The sequence below is a fragment of the Fistularia commersonii genome, chromosome 2 (genome assembly GCF_037954325.1).
Source record: "Fistularia commersonii isolate RoL2024-O1a breed Wild chromosome 2, RoL_Fcom_v1.0, whole genome shotgun sequence".
Taxonomy (NCBI): Eukaryota; Metazoa; Chordata; class Actinopteri; order Syngnathiformes; family Fistulariidae; genus Fistularia; species Fistularia commersonii.
Window position 1 is genome coordinate 25,916,906 of NC_141285.1, and position 25,500 is coordinate 25,942,405.

A 25,500-nucleotide genomic window follows, 5' to 3' on the forward strand; every position below is an offset into this window, starting at 1 on the left:
TCCGAATAGGTAGAAAAAAACCAGAATGGTAATAACAGTAGCCGCAGTTGTAGTACTGGCATCGGTGTTTGTAGTACTACTACTAGTAGAAGTACTAGTAGTAACACCAGCAATCGTGTTTTTTTAAGTTATCAGTCGATAAAGTATCCGATTACTCTGGATGAATGTACATGTAATATGTGAGCTGCTTTCAGTGTCGCCATAGAAACGTTAATAATAGTTATTTGGACATTTCCAGTTGTACTTTGTTTATTATTTGTGAACATCTGTCAATCAAACACCTGTTTGATTGACATTCTTTTCCTCCTGTGATTGAATACTTTCTGATAAAAGTATTCAATCACAGGATAAAGGCGGAAGTAATAGAAGTTGTTGTCGCTGCTGTCTATTTATTCTCTGTCTCTCTATTTATATTTATATCCATATTTATTTTTATTTATTTTGTTTTTTGACACTAGAACTGTAAGGAATTTCCCCTATGGGGGATCAATCTATTTTATCTTATCTTATCTCATTTTTAAGAAATTGCAGTAGATTAACCTGACTAAGATAGTGGAACCATTATTATGAAATTGTATTCAAGAATTTCATCATTTTCACCAACATTTTAATATATTTTCGTTAAAACTTCGCTATTTTGAGTGTGTTGTCGCGTTATGACGCGTGTTTTGAAACCTGTCAATCAAAACTCTTTTCCCGTTTCCCGCGTTTTCCACTCCTTCGTTCTCCTCTGACCCCGGGAGCGCGTGCGTGCACGCACACACGCACGCGCTTCCAGAGACACCGAACGCGCCGCCGTCACCCCTTTGATCCTCGCGCGCGCTCCCCCCCCCCCTTTTTCTTTTCCTCTTTGAACCTCTCGCTCGCTCGCGCTCTCTCTCTCGCGGCGCGCGTGAGACGCACACACCACGTCACGCGCCGAAGGTGGACCGGCGCGCGCGCACGCGCCGCTCCTATAAGAAGCCCAGGCGGCAGGGCTGCGCGCGGACGGACGCCCCGGCGCTCGCGCAGGAACACACGCGAGGGAGAAGGAAAGAAAGAAAGAAAGAAAGAAAGAAAGAAAGAAAGAGTCCGCTCGCGCAGGTAGGTCCCCACGCGCGTTCGCCGCCGCCGCGCGCAGGCCCAGTTCGGGGTCTCGCGATCGGAACCGGAACTTTGCCGCGAGCAAAAGCGCGAGCCTCCTCCTCCTCCTCTTCCTCCGCGCGCGCCACTCTCCGTCTCTTCTAGAAGCTCCGCCGGGTTCACATCTTCTTCTCCACCTTCATCTGATTCAAGAGAAGATGGAGGTGGAGAAGGTTGGAGGTGAAGATTGAAGAAGGTGGAGGAGGAGAAGATGGAGGTGGAGAAGGTTGTTGACCCCAACTTGCGCTCCATTGGCTGATCGACAAGCCGGCGCACGTAAACCCGTAAAACTATTTGGAATAGCTGACAGCTCCTCCTCGCGGAGGAGGAGAAGGTGGAGGAGAAGGTGGAGGTGGAGCTGGAGGTGGAGGTCCCTCTGCGAGCACGCTGCTCTCCACCTTAGGAGAACCTGGGATTTCAAGTTGTAATAAACGTGTAATAACATGATTGTAATAGTGTAATAGCGTGGTAGTAATAGTGTAATAGCATGCCGATGTTTAATAGTGATAGTAATAGCGTGATGCTGCTGTGTGATAGTGATGCAATAGTGTAATAGCGTGCTAGTAATAGTGTAATAGCGCATTTGTGATTGTGCAATGCATGCGTGTAATAGTGTAATAACATAGTAACACATGATGAGGGTGATTGTGCCATGCTGATGCTATTACTGCTATTTACATGCTATTATTACATATTCTTGTGATCGCATGAGAGATGAGATGAGATGCATCATGGTGATAGTGCAAAAGCTTGATAGTAATCGTGCAATAGCGTGATGGTAATAGCGTAATAGCATTGGAATAAAAGTGTGATGGAGCAATAGTAATAGTGTGATAGCATGATGGTGATGGTGCAATAGCATGATGTAATAGTGTAATAGCATGTTGGTTGCATGATGGTAATTGCGCAAAAGCATAGCGCTGATAGTGTAATAGCATGATGTTAAGAGTGTAATAGCATGATGTTAAGAGTGTAATAGCATGATGTTAATAGTGTAATAGCATGATGTTCATAGTGTAATAGCATGATGGTGATAGTGTAATAGCATGATGTTAATAGTGTAATAGCATGGTGGTAATAGTGTAATAGCATGGTGGTAAGAGTGTAATAACCCCCCTTGGAACCCGCTCTCGTCTCCCAACCGGGGTCCGCATTTTTTTTCTGGAGAAATCGAAAGCTTATTACACTGTTATTACACTGTTACGACTGCTTATTACACCGTTATTACACTGTTATTACAAGTTCTCTCTCTCTCCACGCCTTTATTTTCTATCCGAACAGGGGGGGGGGATAAAGGCGGCATCAGCAGAAACAGAGGAGGAAGAAGAAAGAGAGGAGGAGGAGGAGGAGGAGGAGGAGGAGCGGACAGAGCGTCGAGCTGCAGAGTTGTGATCATCATCCGCTCTTCTTCTTCTTCTTCCTTTTCTTCTTCTCCTTCTCCTTCTCCTTCTTCTCGTTCGCTCTGCGCGTCCCGCAGGTGGATGCCGGGAGGCGGCGCGGCTCCCCGGAGATGTTCCCCGCGGTCCCCGGGCCGCCGCCGCCGCTTCCGCCGGCCGCGGCCGCGGCGCTCACGTCGCTGCTCGCCGCGCTGCTGCTGCTCGCCGTGACGCGGCGGCTGTGGAGCCTCCGCTGGAGCCTGACGCGGGACGCCGGCAGCCGCTTGCCGCTGCCGCGGGGCTCCATGGGTTGGCCGCTGGTCGGCGAGACCTTCCACTGGCTCTTCCAGGTGAGAGACGAGTTTACATTTTTTTTGTTGTTTTTTTTCCGCAGCGGCCGTAAACGCAACACCCCGCACGCCTCCTCGAACCGCACGCCGGAAGCCGCGGCGGCGGGGAGACGTGTGCGGGCTTGATAGGAGAGGGGGGGGGAAAAAAAAGAAGAATTAAAAAAAAAAACCTCGATTCAGCGTGAAGTATCGTTTATTAATATTTTATTTTTTCCAAAATATTCACAATTAAAAACATAAATACGAGTTCAATCATTTACTAAGTAATATTTTTAACCCCGCATCCAGGATCCGTTAATCCGTGGCTTCTCCGCCGCGTTCTGCGGTTTTTTCATCGTAATTTGCGAAAATTCACTTTCGTAATCTGCGGTTTTTTCTATATAATCTGTTTTTTTTCGATATAATCCGGGTTTTCTCCCCATAATCTGCGTGTTTTCTTCTGTAATCGCGATTTTTTTGTGATATAATCTGCGTGCTTTCTTCTGCAACCTCAATTTTCGTCATATAATCTGCCCCTTCTTCCTTAATTGCGATTTTTTTAATATAATCTACGTTTTTTTCTTCCGTAATCACGATTTTTATGATATAATCTGCGTATTTTCTTCTATAAACGCATTTTTTTGGGATCTATTCTGCGTGTTTTCGTCCGTAATCCGCGTTTTTTTTTTCCCTCTCCAAATAACCTGCGTGGTTTTCTTCCACAATCTGGTCGCTGCCACCCCTCCCAACCCCCCTATTTCACATATTTATCCTGTCTGGGTTTTTAAATCGATTAAAATCTATTGATTGAAACGGGCACCATTCGAAACGAACTTCCGGGTCTTTTATACAGTTATTATAATCCAATAATCTGATCGATTGATTCAAAAAATAACCTTCAGGAGAAGGAGCCCGCGACTTTCGAAGATTTTATTTCACTATCTACATGTATTAGCATGTATTGCTTAATGAACAGATACGTTTAATTAATTAATGGATTGATTGCTAAACTAATCAATAGTTTAAAAAAAATCACATTATTGATTATTAGCTGCAGCCCAAAACAGGGGTTTTATTCCCACGGAGATGTTTCTCCAGAGAAGAAGAGGAGGAACTTCTGCTTGCGAGGCTGGCGCCGATGCGCCACATGCACGCACATGCACGCACATGCATTCACACGCACACGCACACACATAAAACATCAAACCGGGGATAAAAAAAGACAAAAACATACAGAGAAAAACAATATAGATCTAAATATAAGCTGCGCAGCGAAGTGTAATTACACAGTTCTTGACTGTTTATTATTTTGTTCTGTCAATCTGATTTACGTCGAACATGGTGGACACACGCACACGCACACGCACACGATGACAAAGAAAAAACAAAAAAACTCCCAAGTTTTCTTGTGAAATCAAACCGTCGTTTTACCACAACTTCTGATTTTCATGTTAAAACAATATAAAGCTACAGCAAAAAAAAAAAATTGGAAATAAAGATAACAAAAATAAAATAAGGTCAAATAAATGAAATTAATTAAAATAAATTAAAATTAAAATACATTATAAGTAAATTAAATTAAATTAAATTAAATTTTATATATATATATATATATATAACTAAATTGATCGAGTTTTCTAAACATCAACAGATGAGAATGAGATTGAAGAATATGGATAAAATAAAATTGCTGGTTATAGTTTTAGTTATTTATAGAATAGTTTTGAAGGCTATAGGACAGTGTTTTAATTTTCTTGAAATGATTATAATTTAATCCAAATTGAAATTATTATAAATTAATTAAAATGCAAATTATTATATAATTATTTTAATATTACACAACATCTTTTTATACAATAAACTTAATTTATTACAGAATATTAAATAATTTAAAATATAAAATCCTCTTGGGTTATTTAAGTTACCTCAGTCTGTGTGTGACCCCTCCGCCCCCCAACGGCGTGAGAGGATTTTTTTTTATTTTTTTATTCGTCACGTCGAAGTCGACAAAATTTAATGAGCTAATTTTTGGATAATCCCTGTGGATTAACACAGATTAATAAACAGGCAGTGACAGGGGCCGCAACCTCGACGGCGGTCGAAATGGCAAATTCGAAAATACATTCTTAGCTTTGGCTAATTTAAATGATCTGATTGGTGATTCTGCGTCAAAGTGAATCTGTAATGAATTGATTTATTTTTATATTTAACTGATAAATTGTGGATAAATAGTAGTTTTGCATCCAAATGTATACATAATAACACATTATATATTTTATTTATGTAAGAAAAAGCCGTTACTCCTTAATTCTTGACATGGCTGTGCTTTTAAATAAAGCGTTCGTTTGGTTGTTTTTTTCTACATCATCATTGTGATAAGCAAACAACAGACTTGATAATCACTTGACATGTATTTATAAATAATGCGATTACAGGAAAACAGGAAGGACTACAAATATGGAGGACAGTTGAGGTTCTGTTCTTTGAGAGGAATGACATTCTCAACTCCATCTTGATTTAAAATTGAAAAATGATGTACGTTTATATCGCCCCCCCCCTGCCGCACCCTGCATCCCTAGGGCTCCAACTTTCACATCTCGCGAAGGGAACGCCACGGCAACGTCTTCAAGACCCACCTGCTGGGGAAGCCCGTCGTCCGGGTGACGGGCGCCGAGAACATCCGCAAGATCCTGCTGGGCGAGCACAGCCTGGTCTGCACCCAGTGGCCCCAGAGCACCCGCATCATTCTGGGGCCCAACACCCTGGTCAACTCCATTGGGGACCTGCACAAGAAGAAGAGGAAGGTGAGGAAGAGGAGGGTCGCAAGAGGGGCGGGATGGAGGTCGGAAGAGGGGTGGGGTGCTATCGGGCTCGGGTCGGCCAGGAACCTGCAAAACAGGAATACGGACATGTGATATATACATAAGCATACATGTCCTGCACCAGTACACACTTGCTGGACTGTGAGGCCCGGCCTGTTGTATCCCCTCCATCTCCTCTTAACACACACGGACACACGTTGAAAGGTGTTAATTACCGTGTACTAGGCAATAAACCCTTTATTACCCCTCTCTCTCGTGTTACCCGTCAAGATCCTGGCCAAGGTCTTCAGCCGGGGGGCCATGGAGTCCTACCTGTGTCGGCTGCAGGACGTGGTCAAGGCCGAGATCGCCAAGTGGTGTTCGGAGCCCGGCCCCGTGGACATGTACGCCGCCGCTAAGTCGCTGACATTCCGCATTGCCGTGCGGGTTCTGCTGGGCCTGCAGATGGAGGAGGAGAAGATCATCTATCTGGCCGGAATCTTCGAGCAGCTGATGAACAACCTCTTCTCGCTGCCGTTCGACGCACCGCTCAGCGGGCTTCGTAAGGTGAGGGTCAGGCGTCCAGACGGGAAGTGAACCTCCTCCTGTTTTTCAGTCCAAGCCCAAAAACGGACCTTTGTTCCTTCCAGGGCATAAAAGCACGTGAGATCTTACACGCCAACATGGAGAAAATCATCGAGGAGAAGATGGAGCGGCAGCAGGTGGAAGAGGAGTACAATGACGCCTTCGACTACATGCTGTCCAGTGCCAAGGAACTCGGCCAGGAGCTCAGCATCCAGGAGCTGAAGGTACTGTGGCGATGATAGCACCATCGTTTTTGTCAGCAAGTGGCCCAAACTGTCAACTTCAGGGACCAAAAACAGGCCAGATAACTGGGGATTTGACACCGACCTCAGTACCGACCATAGTGCTGGCCCGGGTACTGCCCCCAATATTGACCTTTGTTTTGACCCCACCACTGCAACACTTGGTCTTATTGCTGTCAACATCGCAGAGCCCAATACCGACTACAACACTGATGGCAGTACTGCCCCCTTGATCAATGACCTGTGGACTTACCCCAGTACTGACAGTGGTGCCGAGCCCAATACTGCTGCAGTACTGACCACCGTGCTAACCTGGTGTACTGCCACCATTGATTACCCTTTTATTTTTGCACTGACCCCTGCACTTATTGTAGCACTTGCCCCAGCACTGACATCCGCACTGATCCCAGTACTGATTGACCTCAGTACTTAGTGCAGAACTGACTCCAGGAATGACTGCAACACTTGACCGTGACTTGTTTACTGCCCCAATTATTGACCTTGGCACCGACACCAGTACCGACTGCGTGACTTTACTGCAGCGCTGACAGCATTGAGCTGGGTACTTTCCTCTATTATAGAGTACTGCCATTAGTGCTAACTGCAGTACTGACCAAAGTACTGACCGTCGAATTGACCAGCACTGACCTGAGTACTGACCCCATTATGAGTCTTTGTGCTGAGCCAAGTCCTAACCCCCGTGGGTGACCTCAGTACCGACTCTCAGGAGAGACTGCAGAAGTGGAGACCTCGGTACTGACCAAGCACTGACCCGTTTACAAACCCCAGTAGTGATGCTAGAGCGGTGCTTCTTCCGAACATACATGTCTTTGTGTGCTTGGAAAAGCCCATAGAGAGGCAGGGACGACATGTAAACTCCGCACAGGAAGGACACGAATCTGACAGGGACCAAAACCAGATTCCTAGATCTTTAAATAACGTTTGAAATGTGAGACAACGGCTGAACTTAGAGACACCATGAGTGTTCCAAAAGGAAGTTTTGGACCAGTGGACCAGGGGATTCAAATCAAAAGAAAAACCCGATCCAAGCGGCTCATCTGGTACTACTTTCCAAAACCCTCAACTAGAAGGAAATGTAAACTTTGGCTATTTTGTTCGAGTTAGCTTAGTTCAAAGTGCTCACCTGGGGTAAGTCACCTCTGTTAGCGGTAAACCTGGTCATGACTTGACTGATGTACTCGAGTTTAAGGAAATGCCGCTTCCCCCTTGCGGATCTCTGTTTGGTTCACACCAAATGAGTGGAATGTCGCTCAGGAACCATCTCTCCACCCCGCAGGAAACAGCAGTGGAGTTGATCTTTGCCGCTCACTCCACCACCGCCAGCGCCTCCACCTCCCTGGTGCTTCAGCTCCTCCGCCACCCGGCGGTCCTGGAGCGCGCCAGGGCTGAGTTGGAGGCCGAGGGCCTGACGTGCGAACTCGGCGCCCCTACCGTCGTCGCCGCGGAGTCCGTGGAAGGCGAGACGTCTTGCCTGACGACCGGCGACCAGGACGGCTTCCCACGGCGCCGGCCGGAAGTCCCTTACCTGAGCCTGGACAAGCTCAGCCAGCTCCGCTACGTGGACTGCGTCGTCAAGGAAGTGCTGCGGTTCCTGCCGCCCGTCTCCGGGGGTTACCGCACCGCCCTGCAGACCTTCGAGCTGGACGTAAGTTCACGACGATACTAACAGGAAATACTGCCCGAGTACCTGACGCAAGATACCAAGTACCGTATAAGAGTTGGGGCGGGGTGGAGGGGGCCATAAATCACTGCGTCACGGAGTTTTGCAGTATTTGTACCGGCGTGGGAGTGCCGATGCCCCCGGGGGCCCTGGAACCGGTGCACGGATTAGATTCCCAAATGAATGGCGTGGAAGCGTTCCAGGAGGGGGCGGAGTCAGAAACCTAGTGTTTCAAAGACTCCCCGGGGCTATTGCTTCTGGAAGCAAACCCGGGCATGGTGTCAAAAGTAGCGCTTGCCTGTGTGTAATGATTGGACAATAAGCGCTGGGAGTTCTGAATCCCCAGCGAGAAGGAACAGGAAGTTGACACCATAAGAAGAGGTGGCAATACTTGTATGCTTATTTGAAAGGTCACTCATTGGGAACGCAAAACAAGGACAGGGCAACAGAACAGCGCCCCCTTGTGGCGAGGCATTGGACGGAGGAGGATACAAAGATCCCAGTTCAATCCAGGCGAGGAGGACTTGGCTCCGATCGCCAAATCAGAGCGTCGGTTCACATGGCGGCGGTTGCCTCACGTGCATCGGCGCGTGCACGTGCACCATCACGTTGCGTGGGCTCCCCCCCCCCCCCCCCCCCGACCCCGCCGCAGCCCCCGTCCCCTCGTCCTTAAGCGCCCCTTCCCCCGCGGTGCCCCCAATTTGCCTCGTTCGCCGCCCAAGGCTTTGTGAAGTCCCGGGCAGATCCCAAGAGGAAAGAAACAAATGAATGGATGACGTTTCGAGATCATCATTTTTGGTTTTTAAAAATCTAAATCATTCCTTCATTCACCCTCTCATAGAAACATCGCCTAATAATTCACTCATTCACACATCATTTTGAGACATGCAATCGTTCACATCATCCAAAGACAACCAATATTTTAAAAGGTCCGATTGTCTTAAAATAAATAAGTCAGACTTGTGCATTGACTCGAAATTACTTTTCCCTAATTCATGCATCCCGCCATTAGATTGCATGAGTGCCATTTTCAACAAGTGGAATTTAGAAATACAATCGATCCCTAAATGTCCAGGAAGAGAAAAGTCGGACGGCTGTTTCAAGAAAGATAGAAAGGCGGTTACATGTTTGCGCTTCAAGGGAAAAAAAAAAAAAAAAAACGGTATGTCTTTCGCGTCGTGTACAATCCACCAAACACGAAGCTAAAGCGCTAAAGTTAGCCTTCCAGAAAAACAACAAACTGTCCAAGAAGGCGTCAGAATGTGTCCGTTTGACGGCGATTCATTCCCTCATTCATTCCCCGGTGTTAGCGCAGCGCTAAGCTAACGTCCTCGTCTCTCCAGGGCTACCAGATCCCGAAAGGCTGGAGCGTCATGTACAGCATCAGGGACACGCACGAGACGGCGGCCGCCTTCCACGCGCCCGAGTTGTTCGACCCGGACCGCTTCGGGCCGGAGCGCGACGAGAGCCGCTCGGCGCGCTTCAGCTACGTGCCGTTCGGCGGCGGCGTGCGCAGCTGCGTCGGCCGCGAGCTGGCGCAGGTGATCCTCAAGACCCTGGCGGTGGAGATGATCGGCACGTGCACGTGGACCTTGGCCACCCGGGACTTCCCCAGGATGCAGACGGTGCCCATCGTGCACCCGGTCAACGGGCTGCACGTGCGCTTCGCCTACAACCCTCTGACTGACCCGAGCGCCCTTTGACTTACCTGGAGGGGGGGGCGGAGCCTGAACCTGACTCCGCCCCCTTTCCCCTCTGAGAAAGATCCGTGCGGTGTCGGAGGGCGTTTCCACGGCGACGCTTGACCAGATTTAAACGCCGGCAGCTTCGGGATTTTAAACAAAACATGTTGGTGTTGTACATTTTTAACAAACGGCAGATAATATATTAAACATATCAACACTGTGTATATACATATATATATATGTGTGTGTGTGTTTTTATATATATATATATGTATACACAAACACACGTGTGTATATTTCTATTTATATGTACATGTGTACATATGTATACATATATGTAAATGCACACACATATATATGTATATATACACACTCATACACGTATATATGAATGTTTACACACATGCATTTATATATATATCTATATATATTTATATATACATATCCTTATATGTATAGATATATGTATTGTGGTCTGTGTATACTGTAATATCTAGATATTCGTCTCAACTCATGCAGTGTTTCGGCTCCAGAGCCTCGTCTTCTTCTTCTTCTTCTTCTTCTTCTTCTTCTGTTCTCCAGCAGTTCTCGGGAAAATCGGAAAAACACGAACTTTTTTTTTTTTTTTCGAAATCTCTCCTACCCACGATCCCGACTCGCTTCTTCGGGAACTTGCACTTGATTTTGACCCGGCGATCGCCGCCGCCGGGAGCTAGCTTACCGTCACTTCACGGACATAATTGTGTAACGTTGCCGTATTTTAATGTAAATATCTATCTATATGTATGTCTATGTGTATATATATATATATATATATAAATATATGACTATATTTATATATACATATATATATGAATGTGATATATATATCCTTAACTGTGGTGCGTTTATCAAATGAAGTAGCATTTCGAATAAGCTGTATTTAAGATGCAGATACTGTTGTACTTTTTACCTTGTAACGATACTTGCTGTCAGTATATATCCAGATACTAACCTGTGATGTAAAAAGGGCTGTCCCGTAGAACCGCCGCAGAACCCCCCGACCTTTTCTTAGCGCAGAGAACCCCCCCCCCTGACACCGAGTTGCTATTGTCGTTAGCCTAGCGTCAGGATGCGTCGGCGTGTCGGAGCCTCATAGCTGTGAAAATCCTTACGTCACGGATGGATTCATGGAAGGAGTTAGCACTTTGCCTCTGCTTTAAGGAGTCTGTATACATATATATATATATACATATATATATATTATTGAGTTTGTCACATGTAGCTGCTGTACAGTTTGGTGTATAAAACCAAAACAAGCAAAAAAAGTAAAATTTAGACAACGATAACATACATTTATGTGACGTTTTGTTTCTTGATGATGCTACGAGTAGAAAGGTTGGGGTTTCTGCTCCCCCTGCTGGCACATGGGGTACTTGCAGGGAACGCAGGCGGGCTTAGCTTAGCTTAGCTTAGCTTAGTCTAACTAGACTCTGGAGTTAATAGTGAAGGATGTGGAGGCGATAGCTTCTTTGTGACAGCGACAAGCTATGCAGCATTAGCTGCGACCATGCTAGCACGTAGCACTCTTGGAAAAAAAAATGGTGGGTTTGATTCTTGTGTCAGCGACGACACTCCCTGGCGATCAAATCTTGTCATCGCAGCTAACCTTAGCTAACCTAAATTGAATTTAGCTCGTGCGTGTTTATCATAAGCATAACAAGCCTGATTAAAATTGTTAAATCCGGTTGCCATGACAATATTTGACAGGATGACGCGGGACTCGCCATCTTGGTCTGCGGCTTCTTGTCAAAAGCAACAACAACAAGCCACGCAACATTAGCCGCAACCATGCTAACATGTAGCGCTTTTATCAGTGACAACATTCCCTGGCTGATCAAATCTGGCAATTACCTACATTGAACTTGACTTAGCAAATACGTATTTGTTATTAGCAAAATGCGTGTTTGTATTATTAGCATAACAAAGCCCAAGTAGCAATGGCCGGTTAAGTTGCCATGACAACCTGAGTAACCGAGAACCTTCACAGACGCGCTTAGTATCTGAGAGGCCGGCGTTCTGCTGACGTCACGGTTCAGCAACATCTGCTGGCTTTGGAGCCCACGGAGCTTCTGCAGAGGTACCGTGGCACCAGATACTTTACGAAAACTACCAATACGTGAGAAGTTAATCGTAGAAGTCAGCGTCGCCGAAGGAGAGGTTCAGGATCAAATCCTAAATGCGAATCCTGCAGAGGCCAAAACGGGATGTTAAAAACAAAAAACAAACAACATCGGGAGCCCTTTCAAAATAAAAGAGACGTGTTTAAAGCGGGAAGAAAATGAACATTTAAGACGGGTAGAGAGAAAAAAAAAAACAGTTGGTTTGATCCGGAGCGTACCAAGTTCCATTATGAGACCGGAAAAAAAAAAAAAAAAAAAGAGGCGTTCAGGTGTCCTTGTGGTTCAAGGTCAACTCCGTTTTATTTATTCTTTTTAAACATTTCCACAATCCAAAATCCCGAGGGAAACTCGCCACCGCTCCCTCCCTCCCTCCCTCCCTTCCTCCAAACTGGCCTCAGAAAGCGAGCGAAGAGCGAACGCCGCGGCACAGGAAGCAATTACGTACCCGGGCGCGGGTGCGAGGTCGTTACGGAGCGACAGCGAGGTCGGCGCCGAGGTCGCGGCGCCTTCCGACCTCCCCCTGACCGCCCCCATTGAAAGGCGGTGAATGGGGCGCAGCTGAATGGGACACAAACAGCCCGGCCTAATTAAGTGGGCCGCGGGGCCCCCGCCGCCCCGCCGGGGTCGTTATCTGATGGCGGCTCGGGCCGCTGTGAACTTGGCGACGTTTTGAACCGGGGTTCACTCCGGTGCCGCGAGGGTCAGCGGACGGTCAGCGGACGGTCAGGCCCGCGGGGAGGAACGGGGGTTGGGGGGGCGCATGGGAACGGCGAGGGAGAACAAGGCGGCACCAACCGCCGCGGCGGCGTGTTACACAACGGACGCAACAATGAGACAAAAGGCGGGCAGACCCGCTGGCTCCGGCGTCGGGCCGCCGCCGCCGCCGCCGCCAGCTGACAGGGGCTGGAGCGCTTTAACGCAAATGCCGTGAGGTCTTAACAAGTTCTCAGTGTGTGTGTGTGTGTGTGTGTGTGTGTGTGGACGTATCATGGAATCGCGGCCAGCCAACACAAGGGGACCGAAGGGTCAGGACACTCCGCTTTCTGGGAAAACAAACAAAACAAACAACAACAACCAAAAAAGAAAAAAAGGACTTGTTCCCTTCTGTGCATGTCGTCATAAGCAAGTGTGTGTGCGTGTGTGTGTGTGTTTTCGACAATGGAAAACTTTGTGTGATTACACGTTTATAATTGTGGAATAGGTCTGACGCTAACGTGAATTAAATTAATAAATCCTTGAGAAAATACGCTGAGCTCATATTTATATATTCTTTATATGAATATGTATCTTTTGTTGCAGGTCATTTATTCATCAATGGACCTTTTTGCCATATTTGATCACCTTCTTAATTTAATGATAATAATAATAATTCATAATTTTATCCCTGAGAACCAATAAATGTACAAGTCTTTTATTCATATACTTAATATTACTACTCTATATATGATACATAAATAATAATACATAAATAATCTATATATATCAATAATAATAAGAAATGTTATAATAAAAATGAAAATATAGTATTAATTTATCTATGATTCATTACAGTTATTTTAAATATTTTTTTGTCATTATTTTATTTATTTATTTTTTTTAAGATCCCCCCCCCCCTTTGTGATTCCTCTTTGTAGTGTTTAAAAAGAAAAAAAAAAAGAAGATAAATCAAAATGTCTGCAGTGGTTCTCTGTAGTTTGTGTGAAAATTGTCGCTATTAGAAAGTTTAAAGAAGTTTAAATGATAAAAAAGTAATAAAAATGATAAACGTCCGTGCACACCTTTCGCCCCCCCCTTTTTTTCCACTTTTAACCTTTTTTTTTCCAAATGTCTGTATGTAATATGTTATCAAAACTTGTTATCAAACGTGTTATTAAACTTTAAATGCAAAGAAGATAAAAAAAAAAAAATACATCTTGCGCAATGTTTTTTAAGCAGCGACCTTGAATGCTACGTTGTTAGCATTAGCCCCCTTGTGCTCTTCGGTTCCAAGATGGCCGCCTGGCTCAGTAAAGGGCGCCGATTCGTGAAACAACGGGGTCAGACGGTCGACTCGGATAAAGCGCAACCCTCCCTCCCTCTCTTTCCCTTTCTTCTTCACGTCCATATTTTCCCTTTGAGTTTATTTTCGCCGCCGCCGCCTGTCACGGGAGCGACCGCCAAACGCTACAATCTCCGGCGTAATTGCGAGTTCACGTTTTCCGCGGAGGTGCTGAGTCAGTTTTGTCGGGGAGTCGGGGGGGAAGCCTGGGCTAAAAATGGCCACCATCCCAAAAGGGGTGTGGGGAGAGGAGAAAGCTGTTTCACGGTCTTTGTTGGCGGCGGTTAAAAATGGCGCCCGGAGTGTAACGTATACTTAGAATGTGCCTTTCGCTCCAAATTTAGGACAAAGGTTGCTAAACTGGGTCGGTTCGGTTGGAACCCCGACCCGGAACCTCATGATTCACACGCACCATGAATCCACCTGAATCAGCGGCGGATCTTCGTCGGCGCCGTTTTAAAGCGGGCGTGAAAACACGATACCCTGTTTTTGTCAGGTGAGCTCCAGTTCCAGCCCGGGACGAACTGTCCGTTTGGATGTTCTAACCCTGAGTTGTTTGGTTTTTGCAGATCCGCTTTGCACCAGGCATGGAGGCGGACCCTCGCGCCCAGGACCTCAATTCCAGGACCCCACTTCCAGGACCCCACTTCCTGGATCCCTTTGTTTGTGAAGTAAACTCTGATTCCAGCCCAGGACGAACTGTCCATTCAGATGTTCTCACCCGGAGTCGTTTGGTTTCGCAGATCTGCTATGCACAAAGCATGGAGACGGATCCTCGCTCCCAGGACCCCTCTTGCAGGACCCCAATTCCAGGACCCCACTTTCAGGATCCCTGCGTTTGTAAAGTGCGCTCTGATTCCAGCCCGGGACGAACCGTCCATTCAGATGTTCTCACCCCGAGTTGTTTGCTTTTGCAGATATGCTCTGCACCAGGTGTGGAGGTGGACCCTCGCTCCCAGGACCCCACTTCCAGGACCCTCGTCTTTGCAAAGTGAACTTTGGTGCCGAACAAACTGTCAGATTGGATGATCTGACCCTGAATCAATTGGCTTTGCAGATCTGCTTTGCACCAGGGGTGGATTCCAGTACCCAACTTCCAGGACCCCTGTTGCAACGTGAGCTCTGGTGCCGATCGAACTGTCCGTTAGGATGTTTGTACGCAGAGTCGACCCTCGCTCCCGGGACCTCTTTCTGAAGTGAGCTCTGGTTCCAGCCCAGGACGAACTGTCCGTTCAGATGTTCTAACCTTGACCCTGATGTTCTAAATATGTTATGTCTTTGCGGATCTGGTTTACACCAGATGTGGAGGTGGACCCTCTCTCCCAGGACCCCACTTCCAGGACCCTCGTCTTTGCGAAGTGAGCTACAGTGCCAGTTTCCAAACTGTCCGATTGGATCTTCATACCCCGAGTCGTTCAGTTTTGCAGAACCCAAGAGGAGGAGACGTCCATGCTCCGGGTCCTGATGATGCCGTCCGAACATCTGCAGGAACCGGAGATGGGAAAACGCCGAGAACCGTCAACCGCATCAGGTGAGCAATGAGCTCTTTGTAGCCTCCTCGTCTTCCTCACCTCCTCCTCACCTCGGAGGACTCGTGTTCTGGTCGAGAACCCGAGATACACATCGACCAATCGGTGGTGATTCGGTCTAAGTGGCCTCTGCGGGTCATTTGGCGCTCAATTGCTGTAATGGGGCAAAAAGAGTGGTCTTTGGGGGAAATCACGGCGAGGGGGCGGAGCTTCGGCCTCCGGCGCCTCCGACGCCGATGCTAAACGCCAGCCAGGCGAGCAGCGACGGCGGGAACACATGCAAAGAGCAGCATTACTGTACGTCCAGTGTGTGTGTGTGCATGCACGTGTGTGTGTGTGTGTGCACGTGCATTGGGGTGTCTGTTGCAAATACTTGGGATGTCCTCAGAGACATGTTAAAGCACTTTATTCAGTCAAGAGAGCTGTGTTTGTTACCACAATAGCCATAAACAAGCTGCAAACAAACGGTTCATTGATTCATTGATTCATTGATTCATTGATTCATTGATTCATTGATTCATTGATTCATTGATTCATGATCGTTGTTTATTTACCGCAATACAAGCTCCGAACAAAAAGTTAATTTTGAGCCAGTGCTTATCCTTCAGTCTGCATGTATAATCATTCATTCATTCATCCATTAAATTCATTCATTCATTTTTTTCATTCATTCATTCGTTCGTTCGTTTGTTTGTTCATTCATTCACAATCAGTGTTTGTATTGCTGTAAAATTTTGAGCTTCAAAAAAAACTGCTAATTTTCAGCTAGCTCTTAGCCTTCAGTCTGAATGTACATTCATTCATTCATTCATTCATTCATTCATTCATTCATGATCACTGTTTAGCTCCGAACAAAAAGTGCATAGCCAGTGCATAGCCTTCAGTCTGCATGTATATTCATTCATTCATGCATTCAATAAATAAATTTATTCATTCATTCATTCATGCATTCATGCAGTTTTTTGTCAAGTAATTCAACCATTCATTTGTGATCACTGTCTATTTTACTGCCATACCCCAATACGATCTCCAAACAACTTTATTTTCATGTATAGTCATTCATTCATTCATTCATTCATTCATTCATTTGTTCATTCATTCATTCACAATCAGTGTTTGTATTGCTGCAATATTTTGCTTCAAACAAACCCTATTTTTCAGCTAGCTCTGAGCCTTCACTCTGAATGTATATTCATTCATTCATTCATTCATTCATTCATTCGTTCATTCATTCATTCATTCATTCATTTGTGATAAATGTCTATATTACTGCAACACTCCTGGTACAAACAGTGCAATATCCAAACACAAGGTTAATTTTGTGCCAGCTCTTCGCCTTCAGTCTGCATGTATATTCATTCATTCATTCATTCATTCATTCATTCACAATCAGTGTTTGTATCGCTGCAATATTAATATTAATATTAGTATGAGCTCCAAAGAAAAAGTAAATTTTCAACAAGCTCTTTATTCATTCATTCATTCATTTGATCATTCATTCATTTATTCATTCATGATCACTGTTTGCTGATCTTGAAGGTTCTCTTACCGCCATCATTTCCCGTGAGATTCGTCCGCGCGGTTTGTTCGTCGTGGATCCGGAGGCTTCCGATTGGACGTCCGCCCGCTAGCTTGAGCCTGCGGCCTCAGCGAATCACCCGGATTAGCTTAGCATCCGCACCGAAGCGCGAACCTGGGAAAACCTAAAATCCTGGAAAAAGAAATAAAAAAACAAGGTATGCGTACTACACGGTAACTACTGTGTAGTTACACAGTAGTTACACTGTAGTTACAGGGGTGTGTTTTCTTGGCGTGCTGGGGGTAAATACTTGTCGGTGGCGTGAAGCGGCGGAGGAGGATGTGGAGGAAGAGCGGGCACGGACACACAGCTGTACAGCACATAATTACTGGCTTCGTCAGACGACATCTGTTATGTTAGCATTCCAGCTGTCAGCCCCGGAGGAGCACGAGCTGGAAACCGCCCGCGGAGTTCCGAGCCGAGCCTTCTCACACACACACACACACACACACACACATGGATGGACGGATGGAAACACACACACACACACACGCGTGTAGAAAATCCTGCAGACAGACGGCTGCAGACCGAAGCTGAAGGTCAGAAGTTCAAATACGCGTCCGTCTTCTGGCCTTGAACCCCCTCCTCCGTGATGACCATGACCTTTGACCTTCCTTCGTCTTCTTCTTCATTCAAAAAAAAAAAAGAAAACGGCAACAGGAGGTAGAAGTACACACACACACACACACACGCACGCACGCAAAATACTTCAACGTGTCAGGACGGGGAATAATAATCCTCACCGTGTGTGTGTGTGTGTGTGTGTGTGTGTGTGTGTGTGTGTGTGTGTGTGTGTGTGTGTGTGTGTGTGTGTGTGTGTGTTACCGTACCCCCCACCCCCGGCCCAGCCCAGCAGGCAGCAGCATCTCCAAGCGACCAATATTAGCACTTATGTATGGAGCTAATACTTTTATACTTTTAATAATTTCAGAATTTAATTTAATTTAATTTAATTTTATTTTATTTTATTTTATTTTATTTTATTTTATTTTATTTAACTGTAATTTTTAGCTTTTATGTTCTTGGTTCTTGGTTCTTGGTGCCCATTAATTTCCCAATTCCGGGATCAATAAAATAAATCTCATCTTATCATTGTTGTTACCGTCGTCATGGTAACAGTCGCCGTTGCCATGAGAGACGAGGTAAATGTTAAAAAGCGGGACAATTCCAATCTTAATGGCATAATCTATTACTTTTTTTATGATTTTTTTTTCCGATGCAATCAATAAATCAATCCGAAAAATAAATACAATAAATTGATAAAAAAATCAAATTAATTAGTTAAAAAAATAAATAAATCAAATAAAAATAGATATGAATAAATTGTGAGTTTCATCACATTTTATTTGGATTTATTTGGATTTATTTTCTGTGTTTTTCCACAATCTTTTACTGAATGCGTTGTTTTTTTCTCCCTTTTTTTGTTTTTTAATCATTATTTTGAAAGTCCCCGCGCAGGAAGTGTGAAGGCGAAGTCGGTTCATGTGCGTCTTGACTTCCTGCCGCATGCCAGAGCCGGGGTTCAAGAGTTCAGCCGCCCCGCCGGTGGAACCGCGCCCGGCAGAACCGGAACCCTCATGCACTGGTGAGTCTGCAGAATGTGTGTCCTCACACACACACAGGTGCGCTCGCTTATTCTGCCTGGGTGGACCCACGTGTGTGTGTGTGTGTGTGTGTGTGATCGTACACTCGTATGAAGAACGTCTGCAGAAAAAAGTGATATTCTAAACTCTGATGCATTAAAATGAATAAAAAAATACCACCTTAATAAATAAAATCCACCTTAAAAAGGGTCATTCATTGAAATAGAACAGTTTTTAAGGTGGTATTTTCAGGCCAGGTGACCCTCAGAACGTGATCAGACACACACACACACACATTTGTTTTGTGTTGAATCGGTGTGTGTGTGTAGGGTTGTGTCAACTCATGGTCATGGATGGAGGTTCTCTCGCAGGATATTCCGTCGAAAAATAAAAATGACCTGATCTTAAAACGCCTCCTTTTAAAATAAACCTCCTTAAAAAGTGTCCATAGTGATTTAACGTGATTTTTTTAAGGTGGTATTTTTTGCAAAGGTGTTTTGGATCAAGGTGGGACACTCAATGGGTTAATCAGTGTGTGTGTGTGTGTGTGTGTGTGTGTGTGTGTGTGGCTTGTGTTCAAGATGGCGGTTCTCGCAGCGGAAAATTTGAAAAAAGTGATTTTAAAATACCACCTTAAAAAAAGTGTCAATCATTGATGGTCCCAATGTGAACATTCTTAAGGGTTTATTTATTTCAACAGTATTTTGAATTCAGATGATATTTTAATTAAGGCGGTCTACACACACGCACACGCACACACACACACACACACACACACACACAAAATATTTGGATGTGCTTCTTAAAGTGGTATTTTTTCCCAAAGTGTTTGAATTCAGATGCTATTTTGAATTAAGGTGGTTTATTCAGGTTGTGCTTGATGAATAAAAAACACACACTCTAGTCATGGTAATTGTGTGTATGTGTATGTGTGTGTGTTTTGGGAATCCAGATGGCAATTATTTTGGCTGGCGGGCCACATTTCTTAATTAACTTTTATGCGCGGGCCAACTTGTTTTCATGTAAATTGAACAAAATGAAAATTGCAATTTAAAAATTAAAATTTTAGGGCATTTTATTTCAACTTTAAAATTATTAATGACATTATTTTGTATGTAATCATCTATAAAAAAATTTAACTAAGGGAAAACATTTTTCTATTCAAATTGATTGAAAAGACATATTAAAATATTTAAAAAAAAAATTGCCTCGCTGGCCGGATAAAAAATTCCACCTCAAAAAGCATCCACATGATGGTGGTGTTTTTTTTTCATCTGTGTTTTGAAAAGGAAAAACAAATTTAATTAAAATTGATTGAAAATAGTCATTAAAATATAAAAAAAAAAAAAAAAAAATTGCTTGTCGGGCCAAATAAAGAAATACCACCAGAAAAAGCATCCACATTTTGACGATGGCATTTTTCTCAACTATGTTTTGAAAGGGAAAAAAAAAATTAAATTCAAATTGATCGAAATACTTATTAAAATATTCAAAAATAACAATAATTTGGCGGGCCGGATAAAAAAATACCACCAGAAAAAGCATCCCCATTTTTTAAGTGGTATTTTTTCAACTATGTTTTGAAAGGGAAAAAAAAAAAATTCAAATTGATTGAAAATTCACATTAAATTATTAAGAAAAATAATAATTTGGGGGGTCAGATAAAAAAAATACCACCTTAAAAAGCATCCCCATTTTTAAGGTGGTATTTTTTCAACCATGTTTTGAAAGGGAAAAAAAAAAATTCAAATTGATTGAAAATTCACATTAAAATATTAAAAAAAATAATAATTTGGGGGGGGCCAGATAAAAAAAATACCACCTTAAAAAGCATCCCCATTTCTAAGGTGGTATTTTTTCAACTGTGTTTTGAGAGGGAAAAAAAAAATCAAATTGATTGAAAACACTCATTCAAAATATTCAAAAATAATAATTTGGGGGGGGGGCGGATAAAAAATACCACCTTAAAAAGCTTAAGGTGGTATTTTCCCTCCACTGTGTTTAGAATTCCAAATGTACTTTAAATTCAGGTGACACAACCGGACGCGACCCCAAACACCCACACACACACACACACACACACTCACACTCACACACACACACACTTATTTGGTGTGTTTTTTTTTGTTTTTTTTTTTTTGATGCGAAGACAGAAACCGAAGGCAACGGTGGGGAAAAAAGTGTTGACAGGGCCGGGTCACGGAGGGGACCCGGGACGGGCCGGGGGGAATTCCTGCGCCGAGGTTTGTGTTGATACGTGCGTCGCAGCTCGGCGGGCTGTCTGGGCTCCCGGCCCGTCCGTCCAAACACGGAGGGGGTCGCGACCCCGCTCTATTTGTTCGGCGCCGAGATAGGTGTCACCTCGGCTGGGCCGCCGCGGCGCAGCGCCAGGCATAACTGGCTTCGGAATGACAACAAACACGGCCCACGGGGTGTTTTTCCGGCTAATTTTCGCCGGCGTCCTCCCAAATCCGCGGCTCAGCCGACAACACAGCGGCGTTTAACTCGATCGGCGCTCCGCCGCCGCCGCCGCCGCCCCGATCGTTTTTTTTTTTTGCACCCCCGTCACGTAACGTGTTGTTCTTTGCCCGCGGCGGCGTTCCTCACCCTCAGAACTTGACCCGGGTCCACCCTGGTCCGGCCCGGGCCCCGGTTGTTTTAATATCGCCCCTTTCATCAGCTTTAAATTGTTGTGATTGGCCGTCATAATTCAGCAGCTCCCTCAGACAACAAAGAATCAGCGTGAAAACAGAGGAGGGCATGAACCCGAGCGACCAGGTCTCCATCTTGACGCTGGAAATTTTTAATTGTGTTTGACCCGGCGCTCCGATTCCCTCTGGAACCGCGTTTTTTAACCCAAAGACGGCGAACCGGTGTTTATTACACAGTTTATTACAGTTATTACACAGTTATTACACAGTTATTACACAGTTATTACACACATTATTACAGTTATTACACTGTAATAAACACCCGGGAAGATGTAAAGTAACGTGGTCAGGTGAGCTCATTCGCACAAAATTTGCGCGTGATCTTGTTTTTTTTTTTGTTTTTTTTTAAGGGTTTCATGAATGAGCTACATCTCCTTGGTGATGAGAATGCAAATTTTATTTTTTTAAATTTTTTTTCAGCCTTGGACGGACCTGAGAGTAAAACACCAGGGGAAGATCGACCAATGAAATCGAGACTTGACGGCGACCGGACGCAATTACACGGTAATAACTGGGTAATTTTGGGTGTGATTCTTTAACGGTGCTGAAAACTTAACCTGTTGATTCACAGCTGGAAAATAGTTATTTTTAATTTGCGACCCAAATAAAAATTTAAATTTTTTTTGGTTGCCCAATACTTGACACCCAGGTGTGGGACGTACCATGTGAGAAGCTGATGGGGGTGGATTCTTCCTCCATTGACCATTATTATTTTCTCACATTCATTTCCCCCACAAGACCCTTGTCATTTCCTGTATCTGCATCTTCACTTCCTGTGTCCAGCTCTTCACTTCCTGTGTCCATCTCTTCACTTTCTTTATCTGCCTGTACACTTCCTGTGCACATGTCGTCACTTCCTGTGACCACCTCCTTACTTCCTGTGTCTGCCTCTTGGCATCCTGCATCCGATTTTCACTTCCTGTCTCCACCTTTCGACTTCCTGTTTCCCTTTCTTTGCGCCATGTATCCAGTACTCCACTTCCTGTGTCCACCTCTTCACTTCCTGCGTCCGCTCTTTTGTTTCCTGTTTTTTTAAATTTTGTTTGTTTATGTTTTTTATTTGTTCAACACTTTAAGTCCAATCAAGGTTAAAAAATACAATATATATATATATATATATGTATAAAAGTTAAAAAACAAACAAAAAGAGTGAAGCGCCGCCCCTTAAACCACCTTTTTTTTAACAAATCTATATACAGAACTAATCTGTTTAGCCGGGGGTAACACGAAAGTATCCATAAATACTAAAATAAGACAGCCATATAAAGATATAACTAAAATACTTTCTATAGCATTGCAAATATTAAACACATTATTCCACGATAAAATTCGTTCTGGTGCAGCAGTCGTGTGCTTTCCTGCAGAGAGACTGCAAAGATTCAGTTTGCTATTCATCCATTTCCTTTTGTGAATATTTAACACGTTTTGCGAATAGAATAAGTTGTACAAAAGAAATAAAAAATATTTTTCCTTGTTGCAGTATTATTATTATTATTGTTATTTTTTTTATTGAACATAAATAGTATAAACAGATAAACATATGTACAAATAAACATGGCAAGGTAGAATCGAATGTCCGCTCTTTTGTTTCCTGAGTCCCCTTCCACACTTCCTGTGCCCACCTCATCACTTCCTGTGTCCACCTCATCACTTCCTGTGTCTACCTCATCACTTCCTGCGTCGTCTCTTTTGTTTCCTGAGTCCCCTTCCACACTTCCTGTGTCCACCTCATCACTTCCTGTGTCAAACTCATCACTTCCTGTGTCCACCTCATCACTTCCTGTGTCCACCTCATCACTTCCTGCGTCGTCTCTTTTGTTTCCTGAGTCCCTTTCTCCACTTCCTGTGTCCACCTCATCACTTCCTGTGTCCACCTCATCACTTCCCTTGTCTACCTCATCACTTCCTGCGTCGTCTCTTTTGTTTCCTGAGTCCCTTTCTCCACTTCCTGTGTCCACCTCATCACTTCCTGTGCCCACCTCATCACTTCCTGTGTCCACCTCATCACTTCCTGTGTCCACCTCATCACTTCCCTTGTCTACCTCATCACTTCCTGCGTCGTCTCTTTTGTTTCCTGAGTCCCTTTCTCCACTTCCTGTGTCCACCTCATCACTTCCTGTGCCCACCTCATCACTTCCTGTGTCCACCTCATCACTTCCTGTGTCCGCCTCATCACTTCCTGTGTCCAACTCATCACTTCCTGTGTCCTCTCTTTTGTTTCCTGAATCCTTCCCCACTTCCTGTGTCCACCTCATCACTTCCTGTGTCAAACTCATCACTTCCTGTGTCCACCTCATCACTTCCTGTGTCCACCTCATCACTTCCTGTCTCCTCTCCTTTGTTTCCTGTATCCCCTTCCCCACTTCCTGCACTCCGAAGAAGCACACATTCAAGCAACGTGGCATAACTTGCGCTTACATATTTACGTAAATATTTCCAGATATCCCTCTGATGCTCCTAAAGCAGCCTGTGTGCGGACGCCATGTTTGACGGCGTGTCCTCCCGTCCTCGCCGTCCAATCAGAGCGGCCCGTCTTTGTGTGTCTGTTATTCCAGAGTTCACTGACCGGAGGATTCACCCCTAAACACCCCTATTAGCAACAAGTGGTCTGATCCTCGGCGAGCCTCCGCGAGCTTTCACAGCCGCCGTCTCTTTAACCCTCTGCGTTTCGCCGTCTTGCTGGAGACGCTACATAGCACAGATGCGTGAATGAATGAGTGAATGGTCGTATTTCTATAAGATATTTCTATAACATCTAATTAATTAACGTATAAGAGGGTGAATAATAGTCTCAGCACCCCTGCAGGCTTGAGTCCATAATAAATGAATGAATGAATGAATGATGATTTGTCCGTTTTGAAGCTTCCAGTCAGTTGGATAACGTAAAGAGGCGCCATGGAAACGGGGAAACCGTGACGATAAACGGATGCTTCTTCCTCCGGGCGCTCGCTGAAAGCCTCCGGCCCGGAACGCCGCCGCCGCCGCCGCCGCCGCTCCGAGCACCGAGAACGCTACGGATCTTCCTCTAAATATTTACAGGTCGTGGTTCTGCTGCTTCCTGCCGCACGGAAAACTCCTCCGCCCCGTCACCGTGACGACAAACAGCTCCTCTCGCCCCCGTTTCGAGACTATTAACACAGAGCGCTTAGCGTGATAGTGTTAGTAACTGTGTAATAACTGTGTAATAACTATGTAATAGCGATGTAATAACTGTGTATTAACATAATTATACATGGAAACTTTAGTTTTCTTCTTGTGCTGCTGCACTTCAGATTTAACTTTGTTAGTTTCCTGTGTGAATAATGAACTCCTAATGATTTCAGGGTACATAGTTATATACAGTATATACATACAGGGATGTTATAAGTTTATAAAAAATATATACCTATACATTTATATATATCTGTAAATGTATATAAACTTAAAATGTCCCCAAGGCGAGGGAGCGGATGGGAATTGGGATCCAAACACATGAACCCTGAAAAGCAGGGATAAAATCTAAAACAAGCACGGCATCTGCCATGACCATCCCCGACACACACACACACACACACACACACACACACACACACACACACGCAGAGGGTTCAGCCGCCGGTCAGCATCGCCTCGCTATTTTTGTTCGATCTCCCTGCGCTTCCAGCAGAGGAGAACCCCCAATTTTCGTACGCCCTGGAATTGTGTCGAGCCAAAAACACGGACCTGGAGCAGGCGGACGTTCCCCGGCTTCCTATTGGTCGGCCGAATCTTTCCAAGAAATGGTTACTTGGGGCGCCAGAGGAACCTTGGACCTCAACTTCTGAAAACATCTTAGCTCCAAAGTGAGGTCCGGACTCAAAGATGCTAGTTTTAGCCCATTAGCAGATAGGCTACCTCTTGTGGAGCGCCATCCATGCGTCACTGGTCGGATGTTTTCTTGCAAGAAACGAAGCTACAAAGAGGTCCAAGTTTCTTCTAGCCTGCTACGTCACTGATGTATTTCCAGAGGAACCTCAACATTTTGGCTCAAATAGGTCTTCAACGTTCTGGAGGAAGCTAGTTCCTGGAACCAAACCGGAGCCGAACCCTTCCTAGAAC

At 44.9% G+C, this 25,500-nt stretch overlaps 1 protein-coding gene across 1 annotated transcript; it reads left to right on the plus strand.

The window, feature by feature from the left end:
* Positions 1–2,527: 2,527 nt before the first annotated feature.
* cyp26c1 (cytochrome P450, family 26, subfamily C, polypeptide 1) lies at positions 2,528–12,545 on the plus strand. The gene is made up of 6 exons (XM_086162719.1): positions 2,528–2,848; positions 5,407–5,631; positions 5,920–6,195; positions 6,279–6,437; positions 7,753–8,121; positions 9,480–12,545. The coding sequence occupies exons 1-6, from the start codon at positions 2,633–2,635 to the stop codon at positions 9,837–9,839; spliced, it is 1,605 nt and encodes a 534-aa protein (XP_086018845.1). The 5' UTR covers positions 2,528–2,632; the 3' UTR covers positions 9,840–12,545.
* The last annotated feature ends 12,955 nt before the right edge of the window (positions 12,546–25,500 follow it).